Source organism: Bos indicus x Bos taurus, chromosome 15 (genome assembly GCF_003369695.1).
Source record: "Bos indicus x Bos taurus breed Angus x Brahman F1 hybrid chromosome 15, Bos_hybrid_MaternalHap_v2.0, whole genome shotgun sequence".
Lineage (NCBI taxonomy): Eukaryota > Metazoa > Chordata > Mammalia > Artiodactyla > Bovidae > Bos > Bos indicus x Bos taurus.
In genome coordinates this window covers 21,447,059-21,465,000 of record NC_040090.1, presented here as the reverse complement: position 1 = coordinate 21,465,000, position 17,942 = coordinate 21,447,059, and the positions used below count along the sequence as shown (strand labels likewise).

Genomic DNA, 17,942 nt, shown 5'->3' with positions numbered 1-17,942 from the left:
CTGACAAATTAGTGCTGTTTAAAAACTCTCCTTAGCATGATTTATTTAAATAAGCACATTTGTGAAGAAATAGCATCTAGATGTTTTTTATTGTTGGCTACTGTCATTAAAACCTGAAAGAGTTTACTCCACATCCCATACAATATCTTAAGAGATTTATTTCAATTTTTTAAAAAGCTGTTATATTTTTTGTTCCCATCAAAGCATTGGTATTAAATTTGAAAACCACATACAGAGCATATAGTTTTATAAACTGTGATTGTTCATCTCCAGTGTGGTGCTTCATCTATTTTTAAAAGTTCTTAATTTAGAAAAAAAATGGTTAAAGAATCAGCAATGTGTAGGTTAACAGAATAGACTTAAAATATAAATTAAACCCAAGTCTTATTCATGTGAATAATTTTCCTAAAATTGCATTGTGTTTTCTGTAATACACCAACCCAGAGAGAGATTTTATCATCCATCTGAATTTTTTAAAAATCACCATGGAAGTATGGGAAAAATAAACATTTTTCTGATATATTAATAGTAACTAAAACTCATCCTTATTGCAGTTCAAGTTATAGATATACTTGTGGCCTTATTTTTCATGTAGTTCCTTCATTAATATAAGATGTATATATATATAGTTTCAGAGTTTTAGAATAGAGTGTGAGTATTACTAAATCCCTTTAACTGACATAAGTTTGAGAATTTTTTTTGACTAGAAGTAAGAAATATGTTCCGAATTTTATTTTTTCCATAGCTTTTCAGATAGTTTTTGCCTCACTATTTTTAAATATAATCAATTATTCTTTGTGTGAGGTATTAATATTTAATTACAAATTCTAGTTAATGTTGAAAGAAATTGTAAGACATTTAAGATAGACTGTTAAAATATACAAGTCAGTTAATAGATTTAGGATATAAACACATAAATATTAGTGTTACTTAAAAATAAATTTATAATGGTAACTTGAAGATGCTTGTAATTTTTTCATATGCTTATAATATGTTTTATAATTTACAGATATTTAATTGGGTAATGATTTGATGTGTTAACTTAAACTGATTTAGAGCAAATAATATCCCTTTAGGGCATAAGTTAGAATGAAAGACAGAAGAAAAAATACCACTCCTTGATAAATTTTTAAAGGAAAAACATTTTTTCATCATCATTTGTTAAACTGTGAAACTTGTCAGTATTGAACTTTAGGAACCATTTGATGATCTTTTCCCACATATCATGCTTTCGTTTACTTTCAGTACCTTGAGAAATTTTTGTGCACTTCTATTAAGGGAATCAAACAGAAATGTACAAATATGTCTATTTCATTTCATTCAGATCTTTAAAACTTAGAGAATTAGCCCTGCATTACAGTTATAAAATCACTTTGCTCCATTATTTCATTTTGGAGCATAATTTTACATATACCAAAAGAATGTTCCTAAAGTATACCTGCAGACCCTGGCTGAAATGACCTCAAACTTCAGAGTTTCTACTTGAACCAGAGTGACTTCTTCCTGCTACAGTGAAAACTTGAGGCAGGATTTAGCCAGTTTGATATATCAGGTTGTTGGTTCTTCTACATTTCAATGATCTTTCAGACCTCCTTGTAAAAAGATTTAACTTCAATGGTAAAGTTAAGTGGTGGGGGAAAAATCCTCCACGTATAAAAGCAAATGAGTTTTTAAAGAACAGAAAACAATCTCCATGAAAATTAAACTTAGCTCTTGTTAACATTTCCATTAAAACATGCATTTTGATTAAACCAAACAAACAAACACCAAAAAAATCCCTAGAAGTAGGCATAATCATTTATCTATATACTCACAAATATTTTGCTCTTTTCTGATCATCTGTATTTTTTCTTGCTTTATTTGCTTCATGTCCTTTAACTTTTTCCCCTCGTTATTCATGGAAAGGTTTTCTATCTAAGACTAAATTGATTCTTTACTTACTTCTTATCTGTGAAGTCACTTCAGCAGAGAGTTATTACTCTTTGGAGTTAGGTCCTCATCTCTAATCTGTATCCCTTAGCTAGAGCGCTCCGTCTGGTGCTGCCCTATCACTGCCCTAAGGCATGTAGAGAGAGGGTTCTTGCTTTGCCCAGCCTGCTCACTGAGCTCCCTTTGAAACTGGTGAGGAAGGAGGTCTGTGAAGGGGAGAGATAGATGTACTGGGTGACTATTTGAAACCAGTGTAATTTGCAAATTTGCCACCAACTTTTAAGTGAGAATTGGGGTAGAGGTTTCCAGGGTTAACATGCTTTCAGAAATCAAAAGGAAAATGGAAGTTTTCATTTCATTACTGAGGGCTCTGATACAAAAGGATTTTTTTCTAAATTTTACCAAGATTTCAACAATTAATCTAGGTACTTTTATTAAAATAGTCATAATATTGCCATGTTATATATATTTATATGTATAAACATGCACACTCAAATACACATGCACACACGCACACAATAGCACTTTTGAAATAATACTACATATCACCTGGCTTTTAATTTAAGTTTGGAGCAAGTGAAATATACACCACCTAGGAGGGCGTACCTTTGACCATGAGGAGTGCAGAAAATCACTATACCACTACAATTGATACTTCTCATTTGTTATGAAAAATTTTTATACTGTCAGTATAGAGAAAGCCACATTTCATTTTGCCAATCAAAACCGTACTACCTAACTGCTTTTGTATAAAAGCTAACACAACTTGTCAAAAATAGCCCTCACTATACATGGAACTGGTAAAAGCAGTTAAGAACAGTTTGGCAAAGATAAACCATAAAGTTAATTTTTGTATTATTTTCTTTTCATTCACATTCCAACCAGGTAGGTTTTGTCAGATACCTATAGTAAAGGAGAACTTGTTCATGCGTGCAGAACAAAATAAAATAAGATTAGAAGCTCCAGGAAATCAGCCTACTTCAAAAAACCATTAACGTGTACCTATCCCTCAAGCTTTACAAATGTGTTAATTGTCGTATTTCAGTCATGTAAATATGTTTCAGCGTAAAGTAACCAAGATTTCCTGTTGTATAAGTACTGCTATCCGGGGATGTGGGGGTAGGGAGGGATGAACAAGGACTAAATAACAGACTGTAATGAAACCTGCCTTTGGGCAGCACATGCCTCAGTTCTGAATGCCCAGAAATACTTCGCAGACGCTCCAGGCTGCCTAGCAATGGGGATTTCTAATTCTGGCTAGCTTGACAAAGTAAATACAACTATTGAACATAAGGCAGTTCCTAATAAAAAACAACAATTCCCCCTTGTAAACACCTACATTTGGCCCCATTAAAAATTCTTTCTTCATACCCAGAAACTCACAGACCCTTAAACGTGGGGGTCTCAAAGTAACTAAAGAGCAGTTGGGAGATTTAATGCTGTTGAGATGTTGTCCGTTGCCATTTCTCCCGAGCCCTTGATACCCCATCTCAGGGCTTTGTGGAGCAATGTTCTTTCTGCATTCGCTGGAGGACATTATACAAGCAGGCACGTTGGCCATTATGCTCCCAGCATTCATTCATGGATGGCCAGAAGGAAATCCACATATATTCATACATATGCTATGCTTACCTCCAAAACTATATGGTTGAGGGAGTGTTCATCCAAAGCTACCAATGTGGAGTTATTTAGTGGACTGAAATTAGTGTGATAACTTAAGCTGTTATCTGAACTCAAAATTCTCTGATTCCTGCTTTTTCATGTGTTAGAACTCATCTCTTCCATTAGCTATGCACCAGTCAGACCTCTGCCAGTCCCTAAGTGAAATAGTGTAGTAGTCTTAAAAATCTCTTGGTTTTAGGGATCAACCTTGAGCTTACACACATGTTTATCTGCCAACCGTTTACTGAGTAGAAGGCTTCATTCAGATTACAGATTACAGAATTCAAACGTTAGTTCTAGTAGACAAAAACAGATTGTTACCTTTCGCCACCTGCAGACTAGTTTCCATGTGTTTTAAAAAGAAAAAGGGAGATAAAAAGGAATTCTCCTACAGTTAGTAGTTTGAATTTATTTCTAAATGAAGGTGTTTTTTTTTTCAACCTCAACATTCATATCTAAAAACTCTATATGTTCCTAAAATATCTTACCATTCTTAAGCCATCTGTGGGGTATTACCAATATATTGCTGCTAAAATGTTTCCTCACTTGTCTCGGGTAGAAAAGGGACCTCCAGGGCAAAGCAGGCCTGAAGAGCCTGTCAAAACGACCGTCTGTCCACAGAAAGATCTCAGGCTTCTTCCACTTACTGCCAGCAGTAGGCCCTAGATCTCAAGAGGCTCTCAGCTTGGCCCTGCTGAAACTTAATTCAAATTCTGCACACTCTGGAGCTTATATGCTCCTGCCGGCATTGTGTGCTCCAGAGCCCATACAAGCCTTGGGTTAAGCAGAGCTGGAGACCAGTCAAAAGGTTGCCAGAGTGAGAAGCCCCGCTACAATTCAAGAAGAATGAATAGGAGAGAGTCTGTTTGGGGAAATATGAGGAGTCTCGTTCAAGCTGTGATGCACAACCAGAGGATCACAGTGACCATGGGGAACTTAGGCACCCCTTTCCTTTCTCCTTAGTCCATCCCAGAGAAGAGGCTCATGAGCTGGCGGGGTGGGGGGAGCAGTGTCTTTCACTGTTTATACCATCCAAGTTTAGGTAACAATTCAAGTCACCTTTATCCAGCTATTACCTAAATGATATTTTTTTTTTCTTTTCTTCAGTCCTGCTCATATTAGAACATTAATGAGAATAAAATGTACAAAAAAAAAAAACCAAGAAGAGACCCAAAGATAAGAAAAAGATACTGCCTTTAGTTTGTGTAGAAAATAAAACCATTTTAAGGAAAGTTCTTCAGAAGTAATCTAGTTTGTTCTCTGTCGTTATATGACATGCAGGAGGAAAGTAACATGCCTTCCCATATTTTCAATGTCTGACAATTCAAGAACATTGAGACTGAAACATGGTGGTATTCTTAGCACTGTGTGGCCCACAAGATTGTGACTCACGTTTTAAGAGGATTAAGTGCAGCAAACCATCCCCACACACAGCACCACTGCGAACACCTCACACGGGGCCCAACCCCTCCACCTGGAATCCTCCCGCTGGGCTCTCATGAGGCTGGGCCCCACCGCTCCCCGAGGGAGGACGGTGGGAGCCGGAGGATCCTGTGCGTCACCCAGTGGCTAGAACGTCTTTCCTGAATCAGAAAAAAGGCTCTAGAACAGCCTGTATACACCGCCTTTTTGGAAAATTCTGTCTTTAATAGAATACACACGTGTGCCACAACTGTTCTCTGTTGTTAAAAATGTTCCCTTTGCCTGAAAGTTTCTTTTTCCATGTCTTATGATGGTCCTTTCTGCAAATTTAGATCTTAACTCAAATGCACCCTCCAGAAAGATTTTCACCAATTAAAGTAGTGGGTAGGCCAAATTGTTCATTCAGGTTTTCCTGTTAAAATGTTATGGAAAACCTAAACAAACGTTTTGGCCAGCCCAAACAGTATCCCCAGGCAGTATCGTATCACCATATTTCATTTCCTTAAGATACCGCTCACTCTCTGAGTGAGCTTCTCCATTTGTTGTCTTTTCTGGGTTAGCTGTCTCTCCTTGAGTCAGTAAGTATCTCTGTGTTGTCCCTTTCTGAAGTTGTTTTTTGGACGTAGAGATTTTGCCTGTCTTGTTCCCTATTTTACCCTTAGTGCTTAGAGAAGGTCTGGCGCACAGAGAACTGGGTGCGAATGTGGACTTTGAAGCCAGAACACCTGAGTTCAAATCCCATTTGAATATCCTGAAGCTGAAACATCCCTTCTGCTGTTTGTGGACTTGGTCACGTGCTCCACAACTAGCTGAAAGGGAAGCTTGGAAGTGAAGCCTTTTTCAGGATGGCTGTATATTCATGGGTTCTTCTACTCAAGTAGAAAGGGAGAGTGGGCACTGGAGGTCAATCTCATAGTCTCCAACCCTTCGGAACCCCAATGTCCGGCACAGCCTCTTCGCACAAGTTACCTGCTCTTCAGGAATGAGTGGGGAATCCTGCTGGTGAGGAACTGCAAAAGTTCTCTGCCCTGGCAGCAGAGGAATGTAGCTGGGTTTGCAGCCCTCCATCTGCTCTCTGGAAGGAACTGCTTTGTCCACTATCCTCTGTGTCCCTTTAGGAAGTTACTCCTTGTCTATTACCAGTGACAGCTACATGAAGTTGCTGTGAGAGCGTGTGCCCTTTGGGGGCTGCACCAATCTTGTTTGTTTGTATTCATTCATTTATTTATTCATAGCTGTGCCAGGTCTTAGTTGCGGCATGCGGGAATCTTCCATCTTCATTATGGCATGCCAGTTCCTTTAGTTGGTGGCATGAGGGGTCTTTTAATTGTGGCGTGCAAACTCTTAGTTGTGGCATGCGGATCTAGTTCCCTTCTGCATTGGGAATGCAGAGCCTTAGCCACTGGACCACCAGGCAAGTCCCTAAAGGCTGCAGTTTTTCCATCCCACTTATAGGTAGATCCGTGTGTTCCTTGGTAGCTCAGCTGGTAAAGAATCCACCTGCAATGCAGGAGACCCGGGTTCAATTCCTAGGTCAGGAAGATCCAAGGAGAAGGTATAGGCTACCCACTCCAATATTCTTGGACTTCCATTGTGTCTTAGCTGGTAAAGAATCCGCCTGCAATGCAGGAAACCTGAGTTCAATCCCGGGGTTGGAAAGATCTCCTGGAGAAGGGAACAGCTACCCACTCCAGTATTCTGGCCTGGAGAATTCTACGGACTGTATAGTCCATGGGGTCACAAAGAGTTGGACATGACTGAGCAACTTTCACTATCAGTTCAGTTCAGTTCAGTAGCTCAGTCGTGTCCGACTCTTAGTGACCCCATGAATCGCAGCACACCAGGCCTCCTTGTCCATCGCCAACTCCCGGAGTTCACCCAAACTCATGTGCATCGAGTTGGTGATGCCATCCAGCCATCTCATCCCCTGTCGTCCCCTTCTCCTCCTGCCCCCAACCCCTCCCAGCATCAGGGTCTTTTCCAACAAGTCAACTCTTCTCATGAGGTGGCCAAAGTATTGGAGTTTAAGCCTCAGCATCAGTCCTTCCAATGAACAGCCAGGACTGGTCTCCTTTAGGATGGACTGGTTGGATCACCTTGCAGTCCAAGGGACTCTCAAGAGTCTTCTCCAACACCACAGTTCAAAATCATCAATTCTTCGGTGCTCAGCTTTCTTCACAGTCCAACTCTCACATCCATATATGACCACTGGAAAAACCATAGCCTTGACTAGACAGACCTTTGTTGGCGAAGTAATGTCTCTGCTTTTGAATATGCTATCTAGGTTGGTCATAACTTTTCTTCCAAGGAGTAAGCATCTTTTAATTTCATGGCTGCAATCACCATCTGCAGTGATTTTGGAGCCCGAAAAAATAAAGTCTGACACTGTTTCCCCATCTATTTCCCATGAAGTGATAGGACCAGATGCCATGATCTTAGTTTTCTCAGTGTTGATCTTTAAGCCAATTTTTTCACTCTCCTCTTTCACTTTCATCAAGAGGCTTTTTAGTTCCTCTTTACTTTCTGCCATAAGGATGGTGTCATCTGCATATCTGAGGTTATTGATTCTCCCAGCAATCTTGATTCCAGCTTGTGCTTCTTCCAGCCCAAGGATAAAGGATAAAGGACAGAAATGGTATGGACCTAACAGAAGCAGAAGATATTAAGAAGAGGTGGCAAGAATACACAGAAGAACTGTACAAAAAAGAGCTTCACGACCAAGATAATCACAATGGTGTGATCACTCACCTAGAGCCAGACGTCCTGGAATGTGAAGTCAAGTGGGCCTTAGAAAGCATCACTATGAACAAAGCTAGTGGAAGTGATGGAATTCCAGTTGAGCTATTTCAAATCCTGAAAGATGATGCTGTGAAAGTGCTGCACTCAATATGCCAGCAAATTTGGAAAACTCAGCAGTGGCCACAGGACTGGAAAAGGTCAGTTTTCATTCCAGTCCCAAAGAAAGGCAATGCCAAAGAATGCTCAAACTACCGCACGATTGCACTCATCTCACATGCTAGTAAAGCTCAAAATTCTCCAAGCCAGGCTTCAGCAATACGTCAACCATGAACTTCCAGATGTTCAAGCTGATTTTAGAAAAGGCAGAGGAACCAGAGATCAAATTGCCAACATCCACTGGATCATCAAAAAGGCAAGAGAGTTCCAGAAAAACATCTATTTCTGCTTTATTGACTATGCCAAAGCCTTTGACTATGTGGATCACAATAAACTGTGGAAAATTCTGAAAGAGATGGGAATACCAGACCACCTGACCTGCCTCTTGAGAAACCTGTATGCAGGTCAGGAAGCAACAGTTAGAACTGGACATGGAACAACAGACTGGTTCCAAGTAGGAAAAGGAGTACGTTCAAGGCTGTATATTGTCACCCTGCTTATTTAACTTATATGCAGAATACATCATGAGAAACTTTCACTATATATAGATCAGATTCCTGGACGTAAGATTCTGTAGGCGTTGAAAAATCATGGACTCTTGACCAGGCTTGTCGTTTCTTTGACAAAACAACCCCCTCCAAATTTTATGAGGTTGCCAGTTGATTTGCTTCTCTTCACTTCCACATGCAAGTAATCAGAGCCAAAAAGTTGTCCAGACATATTGATAGTTCTAGCATTCAACTGCAGGAAAGAGGTCCCATCTAATTATTTTATGCAGTTGGAAAGTTGATACCAGAAAATTGGGAGGCAGTGAAATAACTGGAAGGGCTGAGGGATAATGCCACCAAACTGGCCTCCAGGGAGGCTGCTGCCTCTACCAAAGACAGTTAAGGTGAGGAATTGGGAGGCAGCAACTATAGCTACTTCCTGAAAGTAGCCTCACAGTTCCGTGGCTGCAGTCCTGCAGCTAGAATCTTCCCACGGCTACTGCTGCCAGTGCCTCTTGGCCCCCAGGAAGCATGTCACTGGACACTGAAATTGAGTGAGCTTCCCTTCCCATAACTGACTCTGCTCCTGTGATGCCTGTGAAGCTGTCGACTGGTCACTAGAATGCAAAAAAAAAAAAAACACCACTGTCCGTGCAACGTTTGCCAAATGCCTCAGTATAAGTAGCAGGAAGATAAGTACCTGCTTCTTTTCCACCTTCTGAATCTACTGCAGCTGTGGGTAAGCCTAATTCACACCTTTCCAGCCTCTTACCTGCGGGCGGACACACCACAGGGCAGGTGAAATGGGCGCTGTCCACCACAACTCTCATCTTGTAAGACCTGAGTCTTACTTTCTGGCCTCTCTGTTCTGCCTATACCCCTCCCTTTCATCTTACTTGTAACTAGCTTGAAGCAATCTGAAATAATCGACTTGAGAAAGAAGGCAGCACCCTTAATCTGACTGTTGTCTCTGGCTCCCATTTTCTGGCCAGCCTCTTAATGAGGCATTTCACCATGGCTCAGAGGCACAGACATCTGTGAAGGTTGCCTGCTCTGGTGTGCAATTGCAGAAGTAGCTGGGCTTTCTCAAGCCTCTGATGCCCCAAATTACAAGCTTTTGGTTCGTTTAGGCTGTGAGCTTCAGGCAGGTACCTCCTTTAATAGAACTGTTGTAGCACATTCTATGGCTCCAGCCTAAGTTCATTTCTCTTTCGTAAATAACTTTGCCAAAAGTGGCAAGAAGCCACTAATACGCCAATATTCTGAATTTCTCCAACATTTCAACTAGAGCCACTGACTAGGAGATATGAGGTTTGCCTTCCAAGTTGTCACAAGCCTAATGAGAGTCATCAGCTTTCCAACCTGTGATACTGACCTCACTGCCCACCTTCTAACCACTAAACCAACCTAGATTTTTGAGGCTAGAACTCAATCCATTTTTCAGATACCAAATTCTCTACAAACAGGATATAGGTTAGGCTGTTATTAAAGAAATTCAAAAAAGCAGTGGCTTAAATAATATAGAACACATATTGTATAAAAGCCCAATTTGGTGACCCAAGGCTCTTTTGGTGGAGACCCTAAGCTATTTCTGTGGTTTTGCTCCGCCCTCCTCAGCCCATAGCTTCCATTTGATGGTCCAGGATGGCTGCTTCAGTGCCTGCCCTCAAGGCCACATTTCAGTGAGTGGGAAGAAGGGAAGCTTAGCTTGTCCCCAACATTGTGGAGCTTAGAGCAAGAATGCAGATAAAGGACCACATAATTACATGTCTCAATATTTAAAAGTTGTCAAGCCAACAAATCATTAAATATATTTTATCTTCCTTTCTTCACAAGTACACCTTCCTGGGAAGCCAAGTTTAAATTTAGGATCAGGGTTCCACTCCAGAAGATGGAGACATAGGAGGAATTGGCCTACAGCTTACCTCCTTTCTCTCCCCACCGCTGCCTCCTTCCCACACAGAGCAGGCAATGTGATGTGCTTGGGGACACCCGGCCTGCACATTCAAACTCTGTCCACACTCCCCACACACAGCCATCCCTAGGTTCCTCCTGGGGCCCCAGGGTGTGCACACAGATAAGAAATTTCACCCACAAGAAACAGACCTGGGGAAGAGACCTGTGCAGGTTTTGTGGCCATTTGCACAGGGAGTTCTGAAGCCCTGAGTACCCAGAGTGTGTCCTCCAAAGAAGGGTACATGCTCTAGATGGGCAAAACCTCTTCACCATGGTTTACTCCTCACCTCACAGGGGGAGGAGCATCAGTGCCCATTGAAGGGGGGACCCTCTTGCTGGGGTTGAATAGTGATGCCAAGGGAAAGGGAAGTGAATGGCACTTCCCCCTCTCTAAGGATCTGACCTGGAACTTAACCATGGCAATTCTGCTCAAGATGAAGTCACCAGAGCCTAAGCACTCAGCCTCATCTATTGGCCAGGGAAGCTGGGAAGTGTGGCCTTTATTCTGGGAGGCCATGTGGCCCACTCAGGGATTTTTTTCACTCTGCAAAGGAAGAGAATAGATATTGGGAGTAAGCTAACAATCTCTGCCACCGACACATGCCTTTTCACAAATCACACTTCTGTTTAGACAAGTGAGTTCTTCACAATTTGCTTTCAGAGAGGTGAGCTTGGAGGCAAGACAATACTGTCAGTTATAATTGACGGTCAAAATAATCGCACACCTGAGCATTTTTCAATGGGCAGCCAGTGTGCACTGCTCCAACTCGGAAATTTTGTCTAATTTGCAGATCAATCAGGAAGAACCAACTGAATTTTTTTCAATTCAGGATATAGTATGGTTATGAGATTCAATAGAACAGTTTTAATCTGCAACCCTGAGAATGAATTGGATCTTAAACAGAAGTGACACCTAAAACCTTGACCATGTTTTGGCAGAATTTTTTCCAGACATATTCAGCCACTATAAAATGTACACTTATCCAAAACAAGCAAAAATGTGATCTGGCATGATTTCCACTGCCCCATTCATGTATAAGAGTAACACAGAATTCTCCAAAATTAGGCAGATATATCTTCCACATTTTAAAATTTTAACCAGATGTAGAGTCATTACAATATAACATTGTATTGTAATAATGTAATGATCATGAAATAATATAAATAAGAATATGAAATATAATAATTATGTAATAGCATATAAGATTAATTTTTTGCCAGTTGAAACAACACTCTGAAATCTTGTGAAGAAATCACGGTGACGGCACTTCCCTGGTGCTCCAGTGGGAGAAGTCCACACTCCCCACGCAGGGGGCCTGCATTTGATCCTTGACCAGGGTACTGGATCCCGCATGTCACAACTAAGACCCAGTGCAGACAAATAAGTAAATTAAAATGATTTTTTTAAGTGGAAGTCTCCCTTTATAATAGTGATAAATGGACCCCAAATTGCCTCCTTTAGTACCAAGTCCTGCATTTGGAAGGAAGCCAGGCCCCATCTTCACTATTGTGTTACTGGGTGTGAGGGAAATTGTCTGGACTTTTTAAACTTTTGTTTGTTTGTGGCTGAGCTGGGTCTTCGTTGCTACGTGCGGGCCTTCTCTAGTTGTGGTGAGCGGGGGCTGCTCTCCAGTCGTGATGCGCAGGTTCTCACTGCAGCGGCTCCTCTTGCTGCGGAGCACAGGCTCCAGGAGGCACTGGATTCAGTAGTCATGGTGCGTGGGCTTAATTGCCCATGGCATGTGGGACCTTCTCGGACCAGAGATTGAGCCTGTGTCCCCTGCATTAGCAGGTAGATTCTTAACCAGTGAACCACCAGGGAAGTCCTGTTTAGACTTTTTAAATCTTACCAGAAGCAAAGACTATTACCGGAGTTTCCTTTTATATTTCTTGACAGCACCACAGTAAAGGGCATTGTATAATAAATGCTCAGACTTAGTGACCATACCTGCTGGCCAAGTGCAGTGTTCTGTTGCTGTTGCTTATAAATATGTTTTTCATTAAACTGGTAGATTCATTTCCATGCCCTAATAAGCTCACTTATTTTTATCTTTTTTCATACTGTTTCATGGGGTTCTCTTGTCCCATATGTATTTTTATAAGTCACCTCAAATGGCTTTTTTGGAACAAGAAAAGGTATAAATAAATTAGCACAGTACGTAATAATTTATAAAACACTTCATATCTCATCTGATCCTGGTAACAGTCTTATGAGGGGAGAATCATTCACTTGTGACAGATAAGGATACTAAAGCTAGACAAGTGAAGTGACTTCAGTTCAGTCGTTCAGTCATGTCCTACTCTTTGCGACCCCATAGACTGCAGCATACCACGCTTCCCTGTCCTTCACTATCTCCTAGAGTTTGCTCAAGCTCATGTCTATTGAGTCAGTGATTCCATCCAACCATCTCATCCTCTGTCACCCCCTTCTCCTCCTGCCCTCAATCTTTCCCCCAAATTGCATCAGGGTCTTTTCCAGTTAGTCACTTCTTCACATCAGGTGGCCAAAGTATTGGAGCTTCAGCTTCAGCATTAGTCCTTCCAATGAATATTCAGGACTGATTTCCTTTATGATTGGCTGGTTTGATCTCCTTGCAGTCTAAGGGACTCTCAAGAGTCTTCTCCAGCACCACAGTTCAAAAGCATCAATTCTGCGGCACTCTTATCTGAGTGAAGTGACTCAGATGTGACTTATCTGATGTCATACTGATAGGGAGTAGAGTATCAAACTGTCACCGGCTGCCCCTGTGAAAAAACCAATGTAGAACCTATATGTTCAAAGGTGTTCATAAGTTTTCATTTAAATTGATTATGTTTTAAAGAAAAAAGAAAAAATCTATTAGGAAGTATTTTGAAATATTAACCCCTATTTCTGTGATTGTGAGTAATGGAAAGTGTGACTTTTCAGGAAATGTCAGAAATTTTAAAGGATACAAACAAATCTATTCATTTGCTAAAGATTAAAATGTACTTACTACATGAGTTGTTTTCAGAAAACATATGGTGCCCAGTGGTTCGGTCTTGGAAAAATATGAAAAATATAAGTTGATTAAGCTTATTTTAATGGGTATTTACCTGCAATTTGTCTCAAATCCAAGTGGTAATCTAGATTCATTATCTTGCCCCGTCTGTCTGGGAACTGTAAGTGCTAAGCACAGGTCTGGCAGGCTGGGAGAAAAGGAATTAGGAAAAGAACTGTGGAGCCAGGAAGCTCAATCCTATATGTGATCAGTAGAGTTGCTGATTCAGGAAGGAACAAAATATAGTCAGTGGCTCAGCCCAACAGAGGGACAGAGAGGTTGGCAGAGAGGGAAGAATTCCAGTCCAGTTCAGCTTGGTCCCCCTTGAAGCCACAGAGCAAAGCATTTCTGCCACTGTTTCTTTGTTAGGACCCAGGGCTTCCTATGGGCCTAAGGGTGCCTTTTGGCAGGAATTCCCCTAATCTGCCAGAGCATTTTGTCAGGCTCGCCGTTTCCCACCTTGTAGCACTGAGCACCAAAGAATTAATGCTTTCCAACTGTGGTATTGGAGAAGACTGTTGAGAATCCCTTGGACAGCAAGGAGATCAAACCAGTCAATCCTAAAGGAAGTCAACCCTGAATATTCATTGGAAGGACTGATGCTGAAGCTGAAGCTCCAATACTCTGGCCACCTGATTTGAAGAGCTGACTCATTGGAAAAGTCCCTGATGCTGGGAAAGATTGAGGGCAGGAGGAGACAGGGGCGACAGAGGATGAGATATTTGGATGGCATCATCGACTTAATGGACATGAGTTTGAGCAAGCTCCAGGAGACAGTGAAGGACAGGAAAGCCTGCCGTGCTGCAGTCCACGGGGTTGCAAAGAGTCAGACACGACTGAGCGACTGAACAACAACAAACCAATGGGATGAATTGCTATAAAGCACCCCAGGCCTCTACAGAACCTTGGGAGCTGTCACACCTTCCCCAGGTCCGTTTGCCTACACAGAATCATCATTCTAGACCAGGCATTCATGGAAAAAAGAGGCAGCCAGCCAGATAAGCATCCCGTGCCTCAGCAGCACAATGCCTTCCTCCCAGAATCTGGGAAAAGAAAATCAGGTGATAGAATTTTAGCTCAAGATCGACGGTATGTTTTTGTCCCTGGCCTCAGAACCCCAGGTACAAAATGAGAAAGAGAAATACCTTGATTTGGTTTATAAGATTAAATCTGTACTAGATTATTTGTATAGGCCTGATTTTTTTCCATTACTCAGTGAAACTTCAAGGTCTAGAAGTCTATATCCCCCTACAGCCTTGCAGCTTTAGTCTAAAGGAGATCCCTGTGCCGTGTAGAGTGTCTTACAGCGTGTTCTTTAGAAGACAGATCCAGGGTACAGCAGCATCTGAACGTTTACATGTCAAGTGTGCAAATGCTTTGGAAGCCTCAAAGGGAAAGTGCCTGACACACCTGGCAAGCCTGGAACCCACCTCTTCTTCTTCCTCGCTGCTTCACATCGCACTGACATGGTGCACAGGGGGAGGCTTAGAAAGGGAGGAAACAAAACCCACTGCTTGAGAATTTAGGCTGCCTAGTAAGCTCGTTCAAGTAATAGTCAACAAAAGCCGGCAAAATCGCACAGATTCCCACGTTTCCCAGAACCATCCTTGGGCTTTTTTCAGAGGACACGGGTACACAACTAGCTTTTACAGTGTAGCATTTGGTTAGGAGCATTTAACCACATCACCCCAAATTTCTGTGCTCAGAAGTTACACATGAATGGTATTTGACTTTTCTTCAAAGCCATTCAACCTGAAAGACTTCCAAGCATGTCACACGTCACATTTAGCTACTTTTGCTATGAAGGGCTTTCAGCCAACTGGCTCACGCTCATTGCCTTGAGAAGCAAAGGAAGAGAAATTTTTAGCAAATAGGTAAGCTCCTGAAATAAATTATATTTATGCTGGTTCTGAATAAAGTACACTAGTTTCCCCATTTGGATTGCCAGAGCAGTAGAACCTACCAAAATGCATCTTTAAAATGTACTGATTCTGCCCTTAAGCAAATCGCCATTTCTGCATGCCAGAATCCAATTCATTATTTAACACCTAGCCCATCTCCATGAAACTTTCTCTGTTCCCATCCCCCACCACAATTTCTGCTTTTGTCTCTACAACTTTGTGGCTGTAACTTGGACTGCTCCCTGTGAGGGTTACTCGTGTGCTTGTCTCATGCCTGTTACTGGGATATAAGGCAACACGGAGTTCGGAGGATACCCTGTTCACATATCTTTTCAGAATGCCTTGCTTTGAGTAGATTCTAAATATTTTTGACTCCAGTTGATTTCCTAAACAGCCTATTTAGATGAGGTCAGATGACCTCATCTCTGTGGGGTCCCAACCAGAAGTACAGACACATACACACACACACACACACACACATTTTTTAATGGTGACTTCTCTTTAAGTTTTAGAGAGCTTTTAGGTCATGCATGTTCCCTAGTCATTTTTCCTCTGTTCATTAGCAATAACTACAAGATCTTAAAGAAACATTTCAGCTCAGACATATAATTAAATATCTCTTTCCTTGTTGCTTCCACTCATGAACATTGATAGACTTAACACTGCAAAGACATTCATGACCTCAGACTTTAGAGTCATATGTGTCTTTTCGATTCCTGAGCCTTTCACACTTTCTACCTGAAATCCTTTCTAAAACTAGGGTATGAAGAAATGAAACAATTATTTAAAACAAAGAAGCAAATATGTCTTTCTTTGAATTCTTTTTTTATTATTTAAGAAATCGACATTTAATGACTTAATAAGTGACAGGCTGAGTGCTAAGGATACAGATGAATAACACTGTATTTATATTACTGTATGGATATTATATTTTCCTGGATCTCCCTGACATCTTTGTTGATCATATATCTATATAAGAGTCTTTCATCCTAGATATATTTGAATCAGCAAATTGAAATCAAGGAAGAATGTTTTCATAAATTATTTTTAATGTTTTAAAATGTTTTGATCCTTGCACACAGCTTGTGTTTACATGACAATAAACAAGCCTTTTATCAGGAAAGAAACTAGCCAGGACATATGCTAGTGTATCACAATATTTTGACCCAAAAAAAGTGTTTTTTTCCCTTTCTCATCTTGATTTTTTTTTCATATCCAAGGGAGTTTTCAAATGAAGGGTTTCAGATGGATTGTCTCCAGGTCAGTTCACCTCGTCAAGGCTTTGCTTAGTCATCAGGGGATGACCCCATCCTGCCCTACTTACCTTTAGGCTCCCATAACCACTCTGCCTCACACAACATACATGTTCCTTTGAGTTTGGATTTTTATGAAACAAATCACATGGTCTGGGAGCAAAGATAATTAAAGGAACTTGATAGAGATCCTTTTGAAAAACCAAAAAGTTTATTATGAAATGTGAGTATTTCTCCCTAATTACAATAACTGTTCTGTAATTATGATTAGTTACTGGGTCTCCTTAAATCAACCTATATTTGCAGACAGATAGGAAGGCGAGATGTTCAAAGCTACACTATACTTTTGAAAACGTGAGCCAACATCATGCATAGAAACACACTTACCAAGACCTACAGTAAATGTTTTGCTGACCTGTCTGAGCATATGAAAAATATTGACCCTTTAAGTGGTATCATTTTTTTCCTTATGTCAATATGACATATGTCCATGAAAATGGTTAAGTTCCTTAAAGAAGATATAGCCTTGAAATAAAAAATCATCAGGTCAACTTAATAGACAAAGGAAAACAGGCATTTGCAGGAATCCATAATTGCTGAAAAACTACATTCAATTAAAAATACCATCTTGGAGCTCTAAGGGAAAAAAAAATAGCCAAAAAACAACCTGCCGTTATTATGTGATATTTTTCTATTATGTTTTCGTTTGTGCAGTTACCGTGTTTTCATTTCTACCTAAGTAAGAAAAATCGTAATACATTTAGGTCTGGACTCTGGAAATATGCCACTAAGATTCCTGGTCCAGTTTCTGTAATGACTACGATTTGTAAAATCTAGTAGGAATAGGATGTCATTATATTGGGCTTTAATCTAAAGAATTGTTTTAGCAGGAATTTTCTATGCAAGACTAAATGCTGATCAACAGAGCATAATATTGTATTCTGAAGTGTGCTGGCAAAAGCAAAATTAATTATTTTTTTTCCTTCTTTCCGTCCCCTGAAATCTTCTGCCATAGCGACTGCATTTGCCTCCAGACTTGTCAGACACTGTGAGCCGCTCAAGCAAACAGGATCTGGCAGAATCCACCAAGCTGCTGGGCCCAGGCTGTGGCATGACGGCCGGAGGCAAGAAGCACCTGGACTTCTAGTGACTCCTCCTTAGTCATTGCCTGCAGAATTCTGTGACACCCTAATTATGATTGCTAATAGCTTATGTAAATATTTTTCTTAACGATGTGACCCTCCAATCCTTGAAAAATACAGTTAGGATTGCAAAATGAGGCCACCGTTCTTCATTATTTTAACCAAGTTTTTATACAGAAATAGTACAGCAGAAATACTTTCACTTTAAAAGTTTGTTTTATGCTGTATCTAGTGAAGAATTTTATTTTAAATAAAAGCAAATGTCCGAAATTCA

General features: G+C 40.7%; 1 protein-coding gene across 1 annotated transcript in view; it reads left to right on the top strand.

Annotated features, from left to right (window-relative positions):
* The window catches only part of ELP4 (elongator acetyltransferase complex subunit 4), a 257,476-nt gene extending 239,534 nt beyond the window's left edge, over window positions 1–17,942 (top strand). Inside the window, exon 10 of the mRNA XM_027562744.1 lies at window positions 17,542–17,942. Coding sequence (XP_027418545.1) covers window positions 17,542–17,673 — 132 coding nt within the window. The 3' untranslated portion in view covers window positions 17,674–17,942. The remainder of the gene's footprint in view (window positions 1–17,541) is intronic.